The following is a 16,522-nucleotide window of genomic DNA, read 5'->3' as shown; positions in this document are numbered from 1 at the left end:
TGACTGAGGGCCTGTGCAGCCCGACCCTCAGGGGCCTGTGCTGGTGCGGCAGGCACACGGATATGGCTGCTCAGGGTCCCATACGTCATGGAGCGCCAGGCAAATTCCTGGTGGAACTTCAGGGTGCCACGATGGAGGCAGCAGGGCGTTGTTCTCTTCAGTGCCCACATCCCCGTGGTGGACACTGCCGGGGTCAGAAACAAGAGCAGTTAAGGCCCCCGGACTCCAAGGAGCTCTGGGATGCAGAAAATGAACGTCCATAAGGGAGGAAAGGGCGGAGGCTTTCTCTCACTTTCCTTTGTTGGTGCTGGGGATCAAACCCTCGGGCCTCATGCATGCTAGCATAGGCCTACACTGAGCGACACCGAGGACTTCCCCAGGCGCAAAGATGGAACTCCCTCACTGGAGGGACTGATATCCATCAGACCTAGAGTGTGCTAATGGACATAGCAGGACAAGCCCGAAGGTCAGGGCTTATTACCTGTGAAGGATGAAGCCAGGGGCACAGATGTGGACCTGACAGGGTCCCCGCCCTCAAGGAGCTCCCAGAGAAACCGAGTCAAGGTGCAGCAATAGAGGTGGCACGGGCACTTTCACTCCTGGTGTCCTTAGTAGGTGTCTCCTAAGGGGCTCCCCCAAGGCCAGGCCTAGCTAGGGAAGCTGAGGACACACATCAGGCAGGGCTCCTGCTCCCCAGCCTGACTCTGTCCACGGAAACGCGCTTCCAGGGAGCCCATGCGGGTAACTAGGGCGGAGGCATTGAGGCACAAGCAAGAGCCTAGGCGAACCGCCCTGGAATACTAAAGGGAACCAGACACAGTCACATGTAAAGCTCCCTTCCTTCAAACAAACTAGTCCTTAGAGGAAATTCACTCCCCCCTGGGGTGGCAGTCTGAGAGACAGTTATGTCTAGGTTCTCCCCAAACTCCAGGTAGCAATTTTAGATTTCAAGAAGATTGGGGTACTTTTGCTGGGAGGCACTAAAGGATTAACCGAAGGCTTCCGAACGTTGCCGAATGGAAACCGAATGTTTCTGAAAAGAACCGAACCATGCTTGGGTGACTGGGGTAAAGCAGCTGGCTGACCCTTCCGAGCGACTTCGGACATTCCGAAAATGCCCGAGCGAGGCTCAGTGTCCCCATCGGGAATAGTCGAGGTCCTACGAAGAAGAGCGTTAGAATCCGAAGACGCCAGGGTTATGTTTAAATCACACACTCTTTCAAATTCACAAGAGTTTATTTATTGCCCACTATGTGCCGCACACAGTGCCAAGCGCTGGGTGAGCAATACTGGAGCGATGTCTTTGAGAAATAGGCCTCGAGGTTTCTCGAATTGGATCCACTCGGAATCCACCGTAGAGTTCCGAAAATTTCCGAGCGACCACGGAACCGAGGCTTTCCACGGTCGAGAACACGCCTCCTCCTCTTTACCCGAGGATTTCCGAAGGCTCCCGAGCGGTACGCGACTGTTGGCGGAAATAGCCGAAAGCCCCGGAGCCGCCTCGGAGGCGGGGCCGAAAGGAGGGAGGAAGCGGAGGCCAGCGACTTCAGGTACGCGCTCGGAGGGGAAGCGGAAATGCGTATGCGGTATTAAAGGCGTGGCTCCGCCCGAAGCGTGCCTCTTTCCGTCTCCGGTCGTCGTAGCGAGAGGAGGTGAGCGTGCGCTCTCTTTTCCCCTCCGGCGCGGCCGCCATCTCTCGCTCGCCGTGGGGTGTGAGCTGCCCGGCCTGGCCCTCTTTGCACCTGGGGTCTTTGGCGGTCCCCACCCCTGTCGCCCGTAGTTGTGGAGTCACGTTCTTCCCCTCCCCGGTCCCTACAGATGCGGCCGCCGCGTTCGGTCCGCCTCCTGGGGTCATCAGCCCCGCCCGACGGAGGCTTCTGCCTGCCCCGTGGGCACGTGGGTCAGGGTGCCTGTGCCGACGAGGCGCGGTGCGCCAGCGCCGGCCTGCTGCTCGGGCTGACGCCTCGCTCGTGCCCGCTTTCTCCGCAGCCTTCACCATGTCCGCGCACCTGCAGTGGATGGTCGTGCGGAACTGCTCCAGCTTCCTGATCAAGAGGAATAAGCAGACGTACAGCACCGTGAGTGGGCCGGGGCGGCTGGCCACCGCGGGAGGGTTGGGGGCGCCGCCTCCGCGTGTCTGGCGGCAGTGACATTCCCTGCACCTTTCCCAGGAGCCCAATAACCTGAAGGCCCGGAACTCCTTCCGCTACAACGGGCTGATTCACCGCAAGACTGTGGGCGTGGAGCCCGCGGCCGACGGCAAAGGCGTAGTGGTGGTCATGAAGCGCAGATCCGGTGAGCGTCGTCGGATAGGGGCCCCTTCCCGGGCTGGGAACTGGGGTGCTTCCCTCGGGCCAGCGGACGGGTTCTGCTGGGGAATGGAGCGTGCCTGGAAGCCCCTCCCCTCTGCCCCATCTGAGCTGGCTAGGTCACATCTTGTTTCTTTACCTGTAAAGAGAAACTAACAGAACCCGAGCTTCAGGGGGTTGTTGAGACGGTTCAGTTGCTGGGTTGTGCAGTTGTGTGATGTTTTCAGATGTCCTCAAGACAATTCAGGTGGGGTGATGTCTTGGTCTCACTGATGTGAAAATTGAGACAAATAAGGAACTGTCTCTTCTTTCCCTGTAGAGATGATACGCTGGGTCCAAGTATCAGTTTGACATTTATCCCAGAGTTCTGCTGGCTGAGCTAAAGAGAAGGGGTCCTGAAGAGCCCACCCTGCTAAACTGTGTTCTCAGGCAGATAGGCTTGTTTTGTTTTGTTTTGTTTTGTTTTGTTTTGCCCAGAGTACTTGTGGGAGGTCAAGGGAGGCAGGGATCTGCTGTGGGATACCCACCTCCACCTGGGGTTTTTAAGATAACGAGTTTTCCTTGGGTTCTCAGTGGGACTGGCTTCTGTTCTGGTTCAATGCCTGGTGACCTCAGTGACTCCTGCCCATCCTGGAGGGAGATAGTGTCTCTTCTCGGGAGCATCGCAGCCCAAGGAGTCACCAGTTGATTTCCCTAGTGGACTTCAGAGTTCTCCTGAGGACCGTTCTGGAGGCATACATCCTAAGAACTTTTGATTCCTCTCTTGAATTGTTGAACACATGAGTGCCTTTTTGGGGCTAAAAATCCGCATGGTGACAGCCTGGTGTCTTGGGGAAGCTGTTTATGTCCCAAGTATCAGGAGCATGATTCTGGCTAGGCTTGTTAGTTCTAACTATGTCCTGATGGATGGTTGCTTCATGATACAAGAAAAGGATATTTTCACATGAACGGTATTGGGAGAGCCTGGAAGAATTTTGAAGATCTTTTTGATGCCAGATAAGGAAGCCCCTGGAACACTGGAATATTGTGGTTATGGGGTCTAGCTTAGGAACAGTTAGCTCTGCTACATGGGGCCTTGAGAGTCCTTATCCTGTTGCCTCTGTATTTCAGACCACTGTGAAGATGGGGTCGGTATACATTCCCTGAGGGCCCTTGGCCTGAGTGTCTTGTGGATAGGCAGGCTGTCTGCTGGCCTGGTCCTGGAGGCTGGGGGAATGGCTGGGCAGTAGTTTCCTCAGACTCACAGCCAAGGGTGCTTTGACTCTTGGGGTGAGATTGTATCCTCTTACCCGGGAGGCACACTAGGGCCTAGGCAGTTGAACTGACCCACAGACTCCCTCACCAGGCCAGCGAAAGCCAGCTACTAATTATGTCCGGACCACCATCAATAAGAATGCACGGGCCACACTCAGCAGCATCAGGCACATGATTCGCAAGAACAAGTACCGCCCGGACCTGCGTATGGTGAGTGTTCAGAGGGCCTCTGGGTAAGGGGGGAAGGCATGGGCTGGGAAGGTCAGGGACCTTTCCTTTGAGCTCCACCCCAGGGACACCCGCCCCCCCCCCACGTGGACCTGGGAGGCAGGCAGGTCCTTGGGGTGACCTGAGCCCGTTAGCCGAACCCCACTCTGCCCTTGCCCTCAGGCTGCCATCCGCAGAGCCAGTGCCATCCTGCGCAGCCAGAAGCCTGTGATGGTGAAGAGGAAGCGGACGCGCCCCACTAAGAGCTCTTGAGCCTCAAGCCTTCTAAAGCAATAAAGACTCAGCTGACTTTCTTTGGCCCTCTGTGTTGTCACTCAGGCAGCTTCACTAAATCTCTTAAGTGTCCAAGTGTTTTTCTGAGGGGATAATCGGGGCTGGACATGCAGGAAGGTGGACAGGCAACTGTTTCCTAAAAAGGCTTGCTTGTCTCTTATCTAGACACTCCTTTCTGAAATGCTTAAAGAATCCCAACTGGGGGGTGGGGGTGAGGTTTCTTCCAGCCTGGAATGGTAGCATCCAAGGAGCTGTGGGCCCTGATGGTGCTCTCAGCCCAAATCTAAGTCCTTGGTATCACAGTAGGGTTTGGGACCCTGGAACCTGGTGGCCCACAGGAGTGAAGTCCTCTGATGAGAGAGTCCTGCATGTCCTGGGCCTGAGCTGCAGGGGGCTACCTCATGTGGCCCCATCTTGGAGATGGGCATTTAGTCCACACTGGCTACCCAGTAGGGGGGCCAGCAGCCAGCCTCATAAATGCCCCATCTCCTTGAGGACAAGACAGGTGGTCCCAAATGGGAGGCTCTTTGTCAGGTCTCAGTGTCTCCTTTGATGGGATCTTCACTGATGTATGTAGTTTCTCCTGGGTTCCCCAGCTCTTTGTGTGTTTGCTTCCTAGTGTTTGTTATAACCTGTGACATCGGGACCTGCATGCACACTGAATATGGGCTGCCAGAGTCCTGCCACTGACTGGGCTATTCCACTTCTGCTTCCTTGCCAGAATGAAGTGGGTTAATGAATCCAAAGAGCTGAGGACAGGGGCTGTAGGTAGTTAAGTGCTTAGTAATTACCAATGGTCTGTATACTAGAACATGTACTGTGAGAAGCAGAACCTTGTCTCCACTTTTGATTATGTCCAGATGTGTCTACCCAGTGACACAGCTCAGCAGTATAGCAGAATACTGTAATATTAGGTCTGAGTGGCTGCCCAGCCTGCCAAGTCGTTATATTGCATGTTGCCAACACAGGAAAAGAACAAAATTCAAAGTACAGTTTGTACTGAGTGCATGTCGCTTGTACCATCTTAAAGTCAAAAAGATCAAAAGTTGACTCATTGGAAGTCAGGGATCATTTGCACACAGACACATGTTTACGTAGGTGCTTGTGTACCCCCAGTCACCTTGTGAGGCAGGTGTCAGCCCCACAGTACCAATGGAGTAGGTCTAAATGGGGAAAATGTTACCCATGTTGATCCTGCCATGCTTCCTGTGTGCCAGTCATGAGCCGAGAATCTAACATCCCAGATCCCTGGCCACAGACAAAGGGGGTCCTTGGGCTGTGATGTGCCTTTGAGGGCTGACACCTCCAGAGCTCAACCCAACCTCTACTTCAGCCTTACCCAGTTCAAAAACCCTGCTGGATTCTTGACAACCCTGCTGTCTTCCTGGACCCTTGCTGCCACACCCTGCCTTTTCCCTCTCAGATCACTAACCCAGACCAAGAGGGTTGTTGTCGGAGTTGGGTGGCTTGAACTTGCTTAAACCTCCCATCCTTCCCGCCTGAGGAGGCCCACCTCTTGGCTCACCTCACCTCTGACACTGGTCTGTGCATGTGGCTCACTGGCTCATTCTGCCACATCACCTAGTGAGGCCTCTCCACACCAATGAAACTTGAAAGCCCTCCCCAGACCCTTGCTTCAGTTCAGCATTGAGGTGCAGTCAGTCTTACTTGTCTACCTGTGTGCTGGTGAGTAGGACCCAGCAAAGGTTCTGCCAGCCTTCTGACCCTGGCTGAGGCAGAACTGCCCAAGTGCATGCATGAAAAGATGGCAAATGTGTGTGGTTTTTAGCCAAATTTTTTTTTTTCCATACCCGAGATTGAACTTGAGCACACATCCCCAGCCCTTTTTATTTTTTGAGACAGGGTCTCACTAAATTGCTTAGTGTCTCCTTATCTAGACACCTTTCTGAAATGCTTAAAGAATCCTAACTGGCTGGATTTGAACTCTGATCCTCCTGCCTCAGCCTCCTGAGCTGCTGGGATTACAGGCATGCATCATCACACCCAGCTCCAAGATTTTTTTTTCTCAACAAATTTTCAACTGAGAATTAATGTAAGATTTGCCCTTTTATTTTTTGTTAATTAATTTTTGGTACCAGGGATTGAACCCAGGGTTACTTAATCACTGAGCCATCCCAGAGCTTCATTTTTTGAGACAGGGTCTTGCCAAGTTGCTGAGGCTGACTCGACCTGCAATCTTCCTTCCTCAATTTCCCCAGCCACTGGGATTATAAGCATGTGCCACCATGCCCAGCTCTCTTTTTTATTTTGATACAGTCTAGTTTGCTGAGGCTGGCTTTGAACTTGGGAATCTTCCTTGGGCCTTTCAAGTTGCTGGGATTGCCACCATGCCTAGCCCAAATTCACCTTTTTATGGTGCACAATTCAGTAATTTTTAGTCTATTCATAATAAAGTTGTGTGGTCACAACCATTAATTCCAGAACATTTTCATCATGCAAACAGGACTCCACATCTTGAAACATCATTCCCATCCTCCACCTCCCTCCAGCTTTGGCAACTGCCAGTTGCCGTGTGCAGGCAGCAGACATCTTGTATGAATGGGTCGAGCACAGTGTGACCTGTGGTGTCTTGGCGTCCTCTGCTAGCCCAGTGCTTTGCTCCCGTGTGGAGGCTGCCTCACTTGGCACTCTGTGCTCATCTTGTTGACATGTGGCTCACAGTATGTCTCCCCATTTGCCTGGAAACAGAGGAGAGTGTATGCCTCGGCTTTCTTCTTGCCTGCCCACCCCGCCCCCCAGCACCCAGCACAATTCCTGGCACAGGGATGGTGCTCAGCCAGCAAATGTGTAGGTCCATGTCACCAGTACTCCTACTGGGGACAGTTCCGGTTTTTGCTACTGTATTTCAGAGTACTCCCAGTGGACTGCCACAGGACACACTTCATTCTCCCAGCAATATTGTGTGACTACCCGTCAACATGTGAGGCTTGCCAACCAGGGACGCTCCACCAAGCCTTGGCATCCAGCGTTCTGACTGGGCCCGAGTGGAGCGCCCACGTGGGAGCCCAGTAGGCATGGCTCAAGGCCTCAGTAAGACACCTGCCTTCCAGGATATTCCAAGGGCTCCAGAGTTATACCTCCCAGGAACCAGTCATGGGCCAGAGTTCCTGGGACGGGCTTGCTTCGAAATGTGCAGGGTTAGAGCAACCTAGGTCTACTGAGTTAACCTGCTCTTGACCCAGACTCTCCTACAACAAAATGACAGACTTGTCTTAGGGACTATGTGTAGCATACTGGTTAATGAGATTCAGCTACAGGTCCCAACCTCTCAGGAGGCTAGAGGCTAAGGCAGGAGGATAGCAAGTTCAAGGTTAGCCTTGGCAACTTAGTGAGATTGTGTCTCAAAATGAAAAATCAAAAAGTTTGGAGGTATAGCTCATCGGTAGAACTCCCTGGGTTAAATTTCCAGTACTGGGGGAGGGGAAGAGGAATGCATACCTTCAACAAGGTTTTACCATCTCACTGTTCCAGTTAGAGCACATGAGATTTTCTATTGTTCCACCATTTTGTCAACACTTGGTATTATCAGATTTTATAATTGTTGGTAATTTCTTTTCTTTTTTTTTTTTTTGAGAGAGAGAGAATTTTAATATTTATTTTTTAGTTTTCGGTGGACACAACATCTTTGTTTGTATGTGGTGCTGAGGATCGAACCCGGGCCGCAAGGATGCCAGGCGAGCGCGCTACCGCTTGAGCCACATCCCCAGCCCAATTGTTGGTAATTTCATGGGAGTATAGTGGTATCAATTTTGGTTAACATTTTTCATTTTTCCAATCAGTAATGATGTTGAATACCTTGTTATGTGTTTAGTAGCCATCTGCATTTCCTCTTTTGTGAAGTGCTCACTTAAGTCTTTTTGCCAACTTTTCCATTGTATTGTCCTGTCCTTACTGATTTGTAGAAACTCTTTATATATTTTGGATGAGTCTTGAGTTGTATATTTCCAGATGTTTTTTATCATGCTGACTTGTTTTTCCAGCTTTTTGTTGGTTTTTAAGTATTGGGGATTGACCCCAGTGATGCTTTAATACTGAGCTACATCCCCAGCCCCTTTTATTGAGACAGGGTCTCCCTAAGTTGCTGAGACTGGTTGCAAATTTGCAGTCCTCCTGCCTTAGCACTCCCAAGTCTACAGGAGTGCATCACCAAGCCTGGATAGTTTCTTTTTTTTTTTTTAATATTTATTTTTAGGTATAGATGGACACAACACAATGCCTTTTTTTTTTTTTTGGTGCTGGGGATTGAACCCAGGGACTTGTGCATGCTAGGCAAGCACTCTAGCAACTGAGCCATATCCCCAGCCCCTAAAAGAAAATTTCTCAAAAAGAAAATTCACTGAGGTCTAGTTTACACAAAGTAAAACATATTATTTTAAAAATAGAGCTGGGCTTTGTGGTACATGCCTATAATTCCAGCTACTCAGGAGGCTAAGACAGAAGGATCCCAAGTTGGAGGTTAGCCTCTCAACTTGTGAGACTGTCTCAAAAAATAAAGACTTGGGGATGTATCTCAGCGGTAAAGTGCCCCTGCCTTCAATCCCTAGTACCAAAATAAATAAAAAAATAAATAGGGCAGAGGACATAACTCAGTGTAAGAGCATCCCTGAGTTCAATCCCCAGTAATGCAAAAAACAAAAAAAAACTTAAAAAGTGTGATGTCTTGACACATTTATGCACTCATGTGACCACCACTGTCAACTAGAATATGCCTATCACCCCAAAAATGTTCTCATAGCTGAACATTTGATTCACCTGATTCCAGAAAACCAACGTCCTGCTTTCAGTTATTAATTTTCATATAAATGGAATCAAGTATTCTTTCACTTTTCTTATATGCCTTAGCTCAGCTTATATATTTTATATATTTTTTTAAAAATATTTATTTTTTAGTTCTCGGTGGACACAACATCTTTGTTTGTATGTGGTGCTGAGGATCGAACCCGGGCCGCACGCATGCCAGGGGGGGCGCGCTACCGCTTGAGCCACATCCCCAGCCCTATATTTTATATTTTTGACATTCATGTTGTTTTGGGGTCTCAGCTGAGCAGTCCATTGTATGAATTCACCAGGTTCTTTGCTCATTCATGTGTTGATGAAACATTTGGGTTGTTTCCAGTTTTGCCTGTTACAAATAAAGCTTCTATAAGATTCATGTTGAAGTCATTATGTAAATGTGGCATGTTTTTCTATTTCTTGTGTAAATATCCAGGAACAGAATTGCTGGGTCATGTGTGAATTTTTTTCTTTTTTGTGGTCATAGGGATTGAACCCAGGGCCTCATACATGCTAGGCAAGTGCTGTACACTGAGCTAAACCCCCAGCCCCCCCAATTTTTAAAAAAATAAGTCAATTTTTAACTTTTTATACTTGTGGGTAATATGTGAGGGTCCCAGTTACTCTGCCTCCTTGTCAGACTTAAGTTATCAGTATTTTGCCTGTTCTAGAATTTCATTTCTTTTCAATTTTAGCTTACTTCATGGATGTGAAGGATTTCATTGAGAAAATTTTAAAACATGAATCCAACTTCTTTACTCATCACAGGGCCACTCAGATCATCTAATCCTGTGTATATCTGGATAATTCTTGTTTTTTGAGGGATTTGTCCTTTTAATATAAATTGCAATTTTACTGCTATCAAGTTGTCTATCATATTCCCTTACTCTTTAATGTCCTTAGGATTTAACCTGGTAGTGATGCTTACTTTCATTTTTTATACTGGCAAATCATATTTTCTTTTTTCTCACTATCACTAGAGGTTTGCCAATTTCATTGCTTTTCTCAGAGAATTAGCTTTCTTTTCATTGTGGTACTGGGGATACAGCCCAGGGCCTGCCTTGCTCAGGTGTGCTAGGGAAGTGCTCTACCCTGAGACACAACCCCAGCCCTTTTGTTTAAATCTTGATTTTTTTTCCTATAGGTGTTGCTGGGGACCCATCCCAGGTCTTACACTACTGGGCAGGTGCTCTACCAGTGAGTGAGCTATACCCTCAACCCTTCAGGTCCACTATCACAGTCCTTTATTTTATTCCCTGAAGGTACTTTCAAGTGTGCCTTTATGTTTTTAAGACAGCACTTCTGTGGTTGCCGTGTGATTACCCTGGGACCTGTTGTCTTCACAGTTTTCAGTTCATCCTCTCCTGCTTTTAATCACCACAGGCCCTTTTACCTTGCGCAGCTCAAGGTTTTACTCACAAAAGGCAAAGGCAGCCAAGGTTGTGGCTCAGTGGTAGAGCACTTGTCTGGCATGTGTGGGGTACTGGGTTCAACCCCAGCACCATGAGTGTTCCAGTTGCTCGGCATCTGTGTCCATCTACAACAAAATATTAAAAAAAAAAAGAAAGGCAGCCAAAGTCTCAGAGCTATTTGGAAGGCTGAGGCATGATGGCAAGTTCAAGGGCTGCCTGGGCAATTTAGCAAGATCCTTTCAAAATTAAAAAAAAGCCTGGGGATGTAGCTCGGTGGTAGAGCACCCTTGGGTTCAATCCCCAGCATCAAAATACAAATTGACCAGTTCCACCAGGGGAAAAAGTTTTCATCCACCTATGGTGGGTCACAAATCTTAGTTGTGTCCTGGTTATTTTCTGTTACTTTGACAATTTACTGCTTTCAACTCTTTAACCCAAGCCTATTCACAGAATAGCAGCACACATACCACCCCCTGGTGTACACAACAGGGATAATCCCTGCCCTCCAGTGAGATCAGACCTTGACACCAGGAAGGGACATAACCCTAGTGATTGGGTATATTAGGGAAGTCTTGGCCTAACTGGAATATTCTTAGAGGGATGGGTTTTAAGTCATTCCTGATGGGACTGATGTGGAGGAGCAGCATATGGGAGCTGAGAAGTCCTCAGCCCCACTCCACCCCAAGCACTGAAAACCAACAATATATAAGCTTTGTAGAGAGGACTAAGGAGTGTGACTTAATAGCATCAATATCAACCTGTGAAATCCTGAGCAAGCAGCTCAGCTGTGTTAACTTCTAGCAGAAACCACAGATGGGTTTTGTTTGAAGCCCCAGGACTGTGGAAGAAGGTCACTGCAAATCACTGCTCACTCAGAAGCAGAGCAAGGGCAGGACACATAGACTGCTGGGAGCAGACTCCAGGGCTCCACCCCATTTTAGACTGGAAATCCCATTCCCAGAGCGAGATGTTCTCAAACCCTAAGGAAAGTCCAGTAAACTAGCCTAGGAGCCTTTGAGGACTGGGGGCAGAGCAGGGACACCTCATGCTCTAAACAACAATATAAGCACAGGTCCCAGGGCACCTGCCAAACGTAGAAACTGCTTTTCCAACTTTATTTAGAAAAACAAATCCAGGTCCCAGTGTCCCCCACACCCTCCCCCACCCCAGCCATAATTTAAATAATTTAGAGACAGCGTGGGAGGGAAGGGTTAGGAGGGGAATTGAGCCAGGGATGGGAGGAGGAAGAAAAGCCCACTACAGCCGCCGAAGTGCCCGCTTCTTGTCTGTCTTTTTCTTGGCTGCCAACTTCTTATCGCGCTCACCAGCGTGCTTCTTGGCCATGGGACCATCAGCTCCTCCTAGACCTCCAGGGACCACAGGGTCAGTGGAGGACGCTGCGCCACTGGCCAGGGCCCGGCTGGCCTCAGCCCGCCCACTGCTGGGCCCACCTGCGCCACCGTGGATCTCTGTGAGCAGGCGGGCCCGGGCAGCATACTCCTCGTAGTTCTCCAAGAGCAGGCGGCCTGCCTCCTCGTTGAGCGCAGACTCTGGGTTAGGGTGGATCAGCAGGCACTTGATGGTCTGTGGGGAGAGGGCCCAGCAGCCTTCAGGGGTCTGAAATTGTCCAGCCTCATGCCCTTCATGTTGGCTTTTCCCTTTCTCAACTCAATACTCGAAGGCCAGTTCCAGCTGCATCCTTACCTCTGCCCGAGTGGCCAGGCTACTTTCCTGACACCCACAGTAAATGCTCCCATAGGAGCTATGCTACAGGCAAGCCTGGCCTGGTGGCTTCCTCCTCCTAGTCCCTTGAGGCCTCTCAGAGCCCACTGGTTTAACAGAGGCCTAAATGGAAGAGGGAAGGGACTCAAGGGCACTAAGGACTGGGCTGCTGGGCTCCACAGCTCTGAGCTCTGTCTTTCTACAACACGAAATGCAGAGCTGTAACAAGAACCCAAATTTCACAGCCATAGGATTCTGGCAGGGCCCAACAACAACCAAGAGGGAAAGGCATCAGGAGGTAGAATATTAAGAGACTAGTGGGCCAAAGGGAAGTCTTCAGGGCAGGCCAGGAAGGGGACGAGTCCTCAATACCCTCGTCAGCCCAGGTAACAGGTATGATGAGTAACCAGGCCTAAAGTAGCCCCTGGTGGATCCTCTCAAATGGGTCTGGGCAGACTAGCTACAGCTTCTAAGTATGGAGAGTATCTTCCCCTGACCCCACTTCAGGGGCTACTATAATAGATGCAGAACACCCAGCCCAGCAGACACTATTGATGAAGACCAGAGATGCAGGGACCCTACAATTTTTACCATGGCACCCTAAACTTGGGGCCTGAATGCCTTGCTACAGGGGCAGGATGAAGCTCAGCATATACCACAGGGCAAGGAAGGTAGAATGCGTGGAAAAGGTTTGGGGTTTGGTTACCATTAAGCTTAATGCTTTCCCAATGCCCCCAAAGAAACCCCAATTCCCATCTTCCCAACTATCTGGTGAAGGGCTTATTAGAAATTTAATTGAAATTGAAAAAAAAAAAGAAAAAAAAAAGTTATTTTTTTTTTTAAAGCTTGGGGGAGGGACAGGGAAGGCATCAAGTGACCTAAATGGTTTAAGTGGTTTTTAGAGACCACGGCACACTGGCCCAGACCAAGGTGTCTCTATTTCAGCCAATGCTGGGATGCTGTGGGCAGTCCAAGAAGCATCGCTGGCCTCACCTCAAGGTGCTAGCAACACCTCTCTCTAGCAGTGACAACCAAAAGACATCTCCACAAGGCCAGGGGCAAAATCACCCTGGCTGATAAACCATGTAGGAAACAATCTAGGACAGACAGCGGAGATGGATGCATAGACCTTGTCGTTGTTAAAAAAACTGCTGAACAAATCAAAAGGAAAAAGAAGCCAGGCAAATGCCTGTAATCCTGGTTACTTAGGAGGCTGAGGCAGGAAGATTGCAGTAACTTAGCAAGACCCTGTCTCAAAATAAAAAAATTTAAAATAAAATTTAAGGGGGTGGGGAAATCCTCTAACCAGACACTGATGTGTATGTACCTGCCAGGACACAATTCTAATCACAAACCCACCACTTGTTTGGTGCCCTAGACCCAACCCTTCCACAATTTTTCAGAAAAATTGGGAACCTGAATTTTTATGTGAAAATCCCCGGTACTTCAGAGTTGATTTTAAAAAAGAAAACAAAGCATGTGGCTCCCATGTTACTGGGAAGCCCAGGCCAGAACTCACCAACAGCACATGTCGGATGCCCAGCTCAGCCGTCCAGTCCCTCTTGAGCACATTGACACAGATCTCACCGTTGGCACCCACATTTGGGTGGAATATCTTGGTCAGGAAGTAGCCCTTGGGTGGTGAGGCAGGGAAATCCTTCCCCAGCAGGAGTTTCATACGGAAGAGACCTCCAGCATAAGGGGTACCCTCTTGGGTAGAAGGAAGGAGACTGGGTCAGGAGGTTGAGGACTCCCAGCACCCCAAGCCCAGTTTCCAGGGTCTGGATGTGAGGGAAGTGCCTGACATCTCTTCTCCTAGATTGGAAGAATTCCTGAGGCAGCAAAAAGCTAGTGTACCAGGGGCCATGACTGACATCCCCCCTTGGACACCCTTTCTCTCTCTCCCAGGAAGCAGGGACCTGATGCCCACTTGTTTTCCTGGTAAATGAGAACAGTTTTCAACTCCACAGCCTTTCCCCAGCCCAGTACACAACTTCTCCATTTACCTACTGCTGGAGTAGAAAAATGTGGGAACCACGACTGTCTTACCGTCACATAGCCCCCAAATCCAGCACATCAGCAACTGGGCAGCTGCCCTTCAGAATGTCCTGAAGGTGACCCCACTTTCAAGTATGGCTTCTCAACAGGCCACTAACTTCTTCCTTGCAGGTCAAAGGAACTAAGTAGGATCTGTCATACCCGGTAACCTCACTACTAGCTTCTTCCCCAAGCTCCTTAGAAGCCTTAGTGTCCCTAAAAGATCTGTTCTCTAACTGCTTCTTTTGATTCCCACTGCCTGCTCTAGACCTTTCTGGAAGCCTTGCCTCCCCAACTTCTTGACCCTTCACCTTTCAACCATCCTACACAGTGTGGGGAGCCATTCTCACACGTGACTGGGCAACTCCCGGTTTGGGTCTGAGGCGCTATGGCTAAACTGTGTCGGAGCTTTCCCGGCCCTCTCCTGGTGCGAGAGCCTGTCCGTGTGGGGGTGTGACTGACCACTGGCCCCGGGGGCCAATCACTGACCCTGACCTTGGAGTGCGGCCCCCCTCAACCTTCATTGGATGGGAATTCTTCCCTGAATTTCTTGTTCCCCAATAAAAGGCTACTCCCTGGCGTGCTCCCTCTCTCTCTCTCCTGCTAGCCCTGAGTAATCCTTGCTGCCCTATTGGGTGGTTTGAGGTGAGAGCCAGAGGGGGAGCCGTCTCGGACCTGGTCATAGAAAAAGGTAACTGAGTCTGTGTGTTTATTTCGATCTCACTAGTTACCTTTTATACCAAGAACCTCTTTAATGAAACCAGTGCGCTGGTCGCATAGTGGAAAATAGCAAGATATGAACTCCTGACAGGAATGGTGGCACACGCCTGTACTCCCAGTGGCTTGGGAGGCTGAGGCACTAAGCAAGTCAGTGAGATCCTGTCTCTAAATAAATAAAATACAAAATTAGGCTGGGGATGTGGCTCAGTGGTCAAGTGCCCCTGAATTCAATCCTCAGTACCAATAAAGAAAGAATTCCTATAGCCGTCAACACTTCAAGAAAATCTCCCTTGATCATATCACCGCTCCTAACTAGATCTTTCCTTTATAAGCTCTTGTAATACCTTGGCTGATTTTTTTTCCATATTTATTTTTTAGTTTTAGGTAGACACTATATTTTATTTTCTGTGGTGTTGAAGCTCAAACCCAGTGCCTCAAGCATGCTAGGGAAGCACTCTACCACTTGAGCCACAACCCCAGCCCTTGGCTGATGTTTTAAATATTCAAGTGATAACAGAAACATAATTTGCACAAAACAAAGTTCTAAATCTCTCTGCAAAACAAAACAATCAAGTACAATCACTTATCTTCCCACGATGCGGAATTTTGCTTATGCCCAACTACATCAGTGTTCCTGATACTAAAAGATGAACTTTCAGATGTGTGGACTACCTTCCCAACTTTTCCAAATATTAGTCCCACCACCTGGAACTCTCTTTCCACTCTTACTTAATCCTACCTACCCATTCTCAGGTCCCAGGGGAGCCACACTTGACAGCCTCACCCCCAAAAACCTAGGTTAAGATCTCCATTATATGCTCTCAGCAAACAAACTTCTCAATGCTTATGGGAAAAGGATGCATGATTGCTCATTTGTGGTATCCTGCTGAATAGGATTGTGGATACAAGAGTGCTATGCCTGCCCTGCCCACCACCAGTCCTCAGCTCCTAACAGGGCCTGGCCTCTTGATGATGAGTGCTTTCAAGCCTTGTTCTAGAGCGGGCGACAGAAGATACTAAAAAGCAGCACCTCCCTCTTTCATGCCCACACTCACCAGGGCCCTCGATGGTGACCTGCAGGTCAGTGAGGTCCTCCTCGTTGGGGAAGACCTTGATGCCATCAGGTGGGTCCGTGGTCAGTGTCGTCACTTCCTTGTACACCAGGCGGATGATGTGGGGGGGCAAGTTCTCTACATTGGAGTTCTGAGCGTAGTCGGGAGAGGAAAGTGAGTGGCCGGCAAAGCTGGGCCTAAGGATGCCGTGGCCTCCCTAGTCTTGACCCTACAGGTCTCACCCCTGGGCCCCCAGACCCTCAACCAGAATGCTTTATCGCGGTCCCGGGCAGACCTCCCAAAAGAAATGGGGGCAGGTCTCCGAAGGGGCCTCTAATGGCTCCACCCGACTCCGATGTCCCCAAGGCCCGCTCCCAACCCCGCACGGGACCCCAACGGTAGGCCCGAGGCCTAGCCTGTTTCCCTGTCCCACATCCAGCCTGGGAAAACCCACCCTTGAAATCTCGGCTCAGGCCTGGAAATGGCGGCGGGCGTCTCCCTCGCGGTAACACCCGCAGGCGGGTCGCAGAGCGCCCAGACCCTTCCCCGAGCATCTGCGGGTCTTCCTGGCCAGGGCTCCTGCGGGCTGCTGGGGCCCCTGCCCGCCTTCAGAAAGGCCCTTGGGTTGGATCCCAGCCCAAGACCCCCACTGGGTCCTCGCATCTGAGGCCCCCTGAGAAGCTCCTGGGACTATGCCTCCTTCTGCAGGGAGACCCCGACC

At 50.0% G+C, this 16,522-nt stretch overlaps 2 protein-coding genes across 3 annotated transcripts in view; one reads left to right on the top strand and one right to left on the bottom strand.

The window, feature by feature from the left end:
* The first annotated feature begins 1,509 nt into the window (after positions 1-1,509).
* Positions 1,510-4,084, top strand: Rpl28 (ribosomal protein L28). Of its 2 annotated transcripts, none has more exons than XM_015505422.2 (5): positions 1,510-1,652; positions 1,990-2,078; positions 2,172-2,295; positions 3,655-3,773; positions 3,954-4,084. In XM_015505422.2, the coding sequence occupies exons 2-5, from the start codon at positions 1,998-2,000 to the stop codon at positions 4,041-4,043; spliced, it is 414 nt and encodes a 137-aa protein (XP_015360908.1). In that variant the 5' UTR covers positions 1,510-1,652; positions 1,990-1,997; the 3' UTR covers positions 4,044-4,084. The 2 variants fall into 2 exon arrangements, with proteins under 2 accessions (XP_015360908.1, XP_048647624.1); XM_048791667.1 differs by having other exon boundaries at positions 1,532-1,550.
* A 7,280-nt stretch (positions 4,085-11,364) lies between these two features.
* Ube2s (ubiquitin conjugating enzyme E2 S) overlaps positions 11,365-16,522 on the bottom strand; it is a 6,155-nt gene continuing 997 nt past the window's right edge. Inside the window, exons 2-4 of the mRNA XM_015505342.2 lie at positions 15,805-16,018; positions 13,512-13,702; positions 11,365-11,854 (exon numbers count right to left, since the gene is read on the bottom strand). Of these exons, the coding sequence (XP_015360828.1) occupies positions 11,528-11,854; positions 13,512-13,702; positions 15,805-16,018 (732 nt within the window). The 3' untranslated portion in view covers positions 11,365-11,527. The remainder of the gene's footprint in view (positions 11,855-13,511; positions 13,703-15,804; positions 16,019-16,522) is intronic.

Source organism: Marmota marmota, unplaced genomic scaffold (assembly GCF_001458135.2).
Source record: "Marmota marmota marmota unplaced genomic scaffold, marMar, whole genome shotgun sequence".
In the NCBI taxonomy this organism is placed as follows: Eukaryota; Metazoa; Chordata; class Mammalia; order Rodentia; family Sciuridae; genus Marmota; species Marmota marmota.
This window is presented reverse-complemented; position numbering and strand designations above follow the sequence as displayed.